Source organism: Poromitra crassiceps (genome assembly GCF_964638095.1).
Source record: "Poromitra crassiceps genome assembly, chromosome: 18".
Taxonomy (NCBI): domain Eukaryota; kingdom Metazoa; phylum Chordata; class Actinopteri; order Beryciformes; family Melamphaidae; genus Poromitra; species Poromitra crassiceps.
In genome coordinates, this window is record NC_139636.1 from 15,576,981 (window position 1) to 15,583,441 (window position 6,461).

Sequence of the window (6,461 nt, forward strand, 5' to 3'; positions counted from 1 at the left end):
GGACCAGTTTTTTACTCTCAAGAGTTCCAGGAAGTAAGGTCCTGGATTAAGCAGCACTGTCGAGTTGTAGCAAAATGGACCGTTTATGTTGTACTTTGAAGGTTTTTTTTTGTCTTGAATCAAATTTACATTATCAGCTTTATTTTAGCATTCAAAAGTAGCGCGAGACCCATTCCTGGCTGCTCATTGGCTAATGAGTCACGCATTTTGGTCCTCCGCTGACGCCACTCTCTCTCTAGAGGACACTAGTATTAACTAATAATATCAATAATTTAAGTTTGACAAATAGAGCTGCGGTGTGCCATTGAGCACAATTGAACCCGTGTGGTAACCAGTAACTTCTTTTGTCTTGACACACAGGTGAAAACGGCCTACGTGAACTTTGTGAATCACTGCTATGTGGACACAGAGGTAGAAATGAAGGAGATCTACACCTCCAACCACATCTGGAAACTCTTTGACAACTTCCTGGTGGACATGTCCAGTGTAAGGCTCTATCATCTATCCACATTCCTGTTCTAATGAGAACATGTGTGTAGATACATTTAAGGCTTACTTAAATGTCTGTGTTTGGTCCATTCATACACTGCTGGTTTGTGTGTAAGAAACGGTGGAGATGTGACATGAAGAAGTGTGAGAAGATGTCTTTTCTCTTGAGCTTTCTCTCTTTTCTTCTCACATCTTCAGGTGTGCAACAGCACCACAGACCGTAACCACGCTGACCTGGCACTGGAGAAGTATGTAACAGAGGCGGTCATGGCCATCGTCAAGGGCTTCTTCAGCTCACAGTTTTCCGTCAACAACTCCAACCTGCAGGTACTGTTTTGCACATTTAACGAGCAGGTGAATTATCTGTGTTTGGGTGGGGGGGGGGGGGGGGATGTAACTCAAATTGAGTTACATTTGATAAAATCAAAGCTCATATTTAAAAAAGATACAATAATTTCCTAATCAAGGAAATGCAAATAACCACTATAGATGACAATAACAAAGGAAAATAATAACATTTAGAATTTTGGATTGTTTACACTGACTTCAAGGCGGTTGAAATTATTTTTCAGGATGGTTCCGGGGCGGCGATGTCATTCTGCTGCTGCTGTTGTTTTGGTAAAAGTAATGCAAAAGTAGTGTAATAAGTAACGAGTTACTCTACACAGAAAGTAATATTGTAAAGTAACGTATTACTTTCAAATGAAAGTAACTAGTAATATGTAGTATATTACATTTTGAAAGTAACTTGCCCAACACTGTTTGTGGCACGTTCAAATCTTTTTCCGACTTTTAGCTACTAAAGTAAACTTTAATACCATGTGACACCACACTGCCTCCTTCACTGCATCTTCACCCAGGACCTCCTTGTTTCATCACAGACACTTGCACCTGCACTTGCAGCAGGTGCTTGAGGTGCTTCAGGCACAAGTTTGTACTAATGTTCCCATCAGAGGAGAGACTGCCTTGTCCCTTTCTTAACCGTTTTTCCTGTTCTTATTTTTTACCCAGCCTTTTATGTTTGCACTGTTGTTTTGTTTTTTACAGTTTTTATACTGAATTCTGGTGAGCTCATCTGTCTTAACCTCTTGGCACAGAAACCAATAATTGAAAAGAAAATTTGAAAAGATACAGGATTGTCAGAAATTTAGATACTGATTTTATTGTCAACAATTCAACTGTTCAGTAGTGTCGTATAGTTATTTTGATAGAAAATGAATTTTTGATGGTACAGGGGTTTTCTAGTCTAAAAACAAGAGTTTTTCGTTCAGTGTAACTTGTTGAAAACTGCTGTGCTTAATATTGTTTGGCCTGTGACTCCTTATAGTATTTGTCTGTATGTGGCCCACAACCAAAACAGTTTGGCCGCCCCTGCTCTACACTTATGCACTTACGGAAAAACACGCCTTTGTTCTCTCTCCTCACCTTTCCCCATTCTGTCATTCCTCTTGCTCCCCCAGACAAACCAGCCTATCTTCATCCAGCTGCTGCAGTCTGCCTTCAGGATCTACAACTGCACCTGGATCAGCTCAGCTCAGAAGGCAACTATCGAGAGCTGTATCAAAACACTGGCAGATGTGGGTGAGTGTTGCTACTCTGCTGTCCAACCTAAGGCTTTGAACCAGATGTAGAGCATTCATCTACATCTGGAGGACATGATAAGAACACAATTAAAAGCAGGCGGCCTGTTCGTGCTGACCGTTGTCAAGCATGAAATCTTAAGTTAAGTGCCCACAACCGCATTGTTTTCCGTCAGAGCTGACTGAATAAACGTATTTGCACGGTTAACCCCATGTGCTCTCTCCCAGCCAAGGCGCGGGCCATAGCCATCCCTGTGGACCTGGACAGTCAGGTCAACACTTTATCTCTGAAGGTCCACAGCAACTTGGTGCAGCGGGCAGCCAAGGACTGGAGACTCTCTGCCCGCACGCGGCCCCGCAAGGAGCCGCTGGGTGGCCCCGACTACAAGAACATCATCGAGAAGCTGCAGGTGCACAAGAAGTTATATTTTGAGAAAAAACAAATCTCACATTTTCTCCCCAATTGTACTTGGCCGATTCCCTCTGTTGTCCCAGTTGTTGCGCCACCCCCTCTGCCGATATGGGGAGAGTAGTACATGCTTCCTCCGATTCATGTGCAGTCGCTAGCTGCTTCTTTTCATCTGACAGCGAGGAGTTTCACCGGCAGAATGTAGTGCGTGGGAGGATCACGCTCCAGTTCTCCTTCCGACCAGAGGAGGCGCTAGTGCAACGACCAGGACTCATACCCCACCGGCTTCCCACCTGCAGACACGGCAAATTGTGTCTGTCTGACCAAGCCGGAAGTACCACTGCCGGGATTTGAACCCAGAGAAAGAAGTTATATTTTTAAGTAATATCCTATGTTTATACCACTGGTTCCCAACCTTGGGGCCAATTAATTAATGAATTACTTTATTAATTTGTTTATTTATTATTACTACAGTATTATTATTATTATTATTATTATTATTATATATTTTTTAACACCACACGAGTTATGAGTTCTGAGTTTAAGTCAGGATTCTGAGAATAAAGTCAGAATTCTGAAAATAAGGTTAGAATTATGAGTTTTCAGAATTCTGAGAAAAAGTCTGAAGATTTCTGAGATTAAAGTAAGAAATCTCAGATTAATGTCAGAATTTTGAGGGGAAAAGTCAGGAGAGATTAAGATTCTGAGATTGAAGTCATACTTCTGAGATTAATGGCAGAATTCTCAGAATAAAGTCAGAATTCTCAGATTAAAGTCAGAATTCTGAGGAAAAAAGTCAGCATACATGTGACATCATCAATGATGTCACTGATGATATTACCGATGTACCAACATTTTTTATGTCAGGGGTCCCTCAATTTTTGTGACGTTTATACCCAGTGGGACATTCAAGGTTGAGGGTCTTTGGGCTTTTTCCTCAATGTTCTTTAGTAATTCTGTCGGTGTCTGCAATAAAGTAAATAGTTTGTTCACTATATGCATATGTGTGTATGTGTGTTTCTGTACAGGGGGTTGTTGTGTGTCTCGAGACGCAGTTCCATCCTAAGGTGGAGGCAGAGTTCTCTGTACTGGTGGATGTTCTGCACAGTCCTGAGCTGCTGTTTCTAGAACCTGCTCGGCTGCGTTGTGAGAGCGGAGCCTTCATGAAAAAGTAAGTCGCTATCCGTAAACTGAACAGGGAATAAAGAACATGTTTCGCTTTTGAATGATAGGGGCTACAGTTTCAGTCCAGCTATAGGAAAGACTCGTGGCAGGCTGTAGTGGTTAGATAGAGATAACCAGAGGTTCTGGGTTCGATCGAGCCTGTGTAGCGTTCGACTAATGGGTTTTTGAAGGCAGATGCTAACTTTTCTGACTGGAGTCACCAATAGTTGTCTGTTGATATTCAATATCTATAAATGTGATGATTGCCATGCCAAAAAATTACAAGTAGACACTGTTTTATAAAATGGCATTTACACCTTGCTATACTAAAGCTCTCCACTGAAAGCAGTACTAATGAAATGCTTCAAAGGTTAGCAGCTCTTTAAGGCAGTGTGACTCACTCTTCGGCACAGTGGCTCAGTGGTTAGCGCTACCTCACACTGTCTCACAGCAAGAAGGTCTCAGGTTCGAACCCCGGTTCGTCCCAGGTCCCTTCTGTGGAGTGTGGAGTTTGCATGTTCTCTCTGTGTCCGTGTGTGTTTCCTCCCACCATCAAAGACATGTATGTTAGGGTTAATACTCCTAACGTCATCTAGGCTTGTGGACCCCAGGAGGAATAGCTGCTGCAATGCTGTAGCTAATGGTGATCCAAATCAACTTAACTTAGCCTATTCAATGATAGAGACAATTCTGGTATAGAGTCTAAATGAGGAATTCATTTACAAAAAAATAAAATTTACTTATTAAATAATTACATAAAACCTCTATCTTATCAGTAGTAGACAGCATTGACTGGCCAACATTCAATATTTAATAAATGGCCAAAATCAGCCCAAGCTTCCATGGCAAAGGGAATGTACCTACAGGGATCAATAAAGCATCATGCTATTTTTGAGCCAGTGCCTGCAGTGTGTGTGTGTGTGTGTGTGTGTGTGTGTGTGTGTGTGTGACCCCTGTCGAGCAGTTCTCTGAGTGAACAGCTTTTCAACGCACAGAGACAATGCATCTTTCATTTTCAACACAAATAATTGTGAGAAGCATCATGTTGAGCCCGCACCTCTCTGTCACCCTGTCAGACTGATCAAACACACTAAGAAGCTCATGGACAAAGAGGAGAAGCTGTGCATCAAGATCCTGGAGACGCTCCGAAAGATGCTGCACAAGAAGGAAAACTTTGAGGACGAGTCTGTGAGTACTTGCTAGCGTGGAGAGTGTGTGTCACTAAAACAGCCCTGTGTAGATCTTCCATTCATTCATCAATTAGTTTCACAATCATAATTTCACAATTTTATCCCAAAAGTGGTCATTGTATAATATCTGGAGTTGATCGCAGTCAGTTTATCAGCGATGCAGGAAAAACTTAGATCCTAGACCCTATAAATGATATCCTATATCATCCATCAATTAGATGGTATAATCTCTAGAAAGTCAGCTGTGTGCTGCTGTTTTGGTGCAGTTAGCCCTGTCCTCGTGCCGGCAGTGCTGTACTCATATCAGTAGTGCCGTAGTCCTTGTTTTCTCCCAGGTCTGTGGGCCCAGAGCCCAGACTTCTCCTTCATCAGTATGCTGTTCGCCTTTCTCTGTTACATAAGGCAGGGAGGCACTTGAGGACACACTCAAACTGAGAGGCAGAATAGGAGAGAGGAAGTAAGAGAAGGAGGATGGGGGGGGGCTGGGAGGGGGGGGGGGGGGCTGGTGGTGGGCAAGCACTGAACAAACAAATCAATACTGCAGCGAGTCTCCTAGCGCACCCCCTCCCAGCCAGAGTGCCTGGAGGAGAGGAGTTTGGACACCCCCTCCCAGCCAGAGTGCCTGGAGGAAAGGAGTTTGGACACCCCCTCCCAGCCAGAGTGCCTGGAGGAGAGGAGTTTGGACACCCCCTCCCAGCCAGAGTGCCTGGAGGAGAGGAGTTTGGACACCCCCTCCCAGCCAGAGGGCTGGAAGAGAGGAGTTTGGAGAGTGTAGGAGGTGGCAGGGGGGGGCAAAAAGTATCAAAACATGTCAGCTCTGTAATCACTTTAATAGATTGGAGAGTCTGTTCCGGCCGCCTGGTGAGGAGAGGTGACTCTGTTCAATTCACCCGAGACGCAATGTGCTGCTGCTGTCAAGACTGGAATCAATACGTTAAAAGAAATCTCACATGGTAAGAAGACAGCAGCTCTCCAGAATGGACTGTGACCACAATGTTCTTTTTAAGCACATGGAGATGACTTTATTGCACTATAAAAAGTGAAGTGAAGTATAAACTGGAAAAAGAAGATTGCAGTTGCACTCCATTCTTGCGAGTTGCTGTCTTCCAACCATGCGGGATTTTACGCAGTTATTTTTGTCTGGCGCCCCTGCTGTCCCACTAAGGGCTGTTTTTGTATGTGCGGAAAATCGGAATGTACAGTACGTGCCTTTACCTACTCATTCCGTGTAACGGCAATAATACCATTTTCTCGATAACAGTGCATGCCAACCAGTGTCACTTACAGGCACCTGAAGAGTCCCAATTTTGTTGTTGTTGCTTTCCCTACTCGTGTTTGTATCTTGTGTCAGACAGACAAGCCGTTTTTTTTCTTCACAGGGCAAACGGTTCAACAATTGTATGGAACAAGATCAGAAGAATTCAAAGTGGAAAAACATTCCCCTTCTTTTTAGAGCAAAACTCGGTGCATTTGGAGGAGCCAGACAGACAGTGCCGTAACGATATGTGAAATGTCAGTTAGTGTAGGCGTGCGTGAGCGTGCTCGAGCGTGTATTTGTGGCCTCTTTGTCATATCCCCATAGCCCTGAGCGTGGAGCTGCAGCCTCACTGCACAGGAGAGAGCGAGAGG

General features: G+C 43.8%; 1 protein-coding gene across 1 annotated transcript in view; it reads left to right on the top strand.

Moving 5' to 3' along the window:
- The window catches only part of itpr2 (inositol 1,4,5-trisphosphate receptor, type 2), a 67,562-nt gene that overhangs the window by 24,190 nt on the left and 36,911 nt on the right, over positions 1 to 6,461 (top strand). Inside the window, exons 31-36 of the mRNA XM_083655155.1 lie at positions 361 to 486; positions 688 to 816; positions 1,950 to 2,070; positions 2,298 to 2,479; positions 3,507 to 3,649; positions 4,719 to 4,830. Coding sequence (XP_083511281.1) covers positions 361 to 486; positions 688 to 816; positions 1,950 to 2,070; positions 2,298 to 2,479; positions 3,507 to 3,649; positions 4,719 to 4,830 — 813 coding nt within the window. The remainder of the gene's footprint in view (positions 1 to 360; positions 487 to 687; positions 817 to 1,949; positions 2,071 to 2,297; positions 2,480 to 3,506; positions 3,650 to 4,718; positions 4,831 to 6,461) is intronic.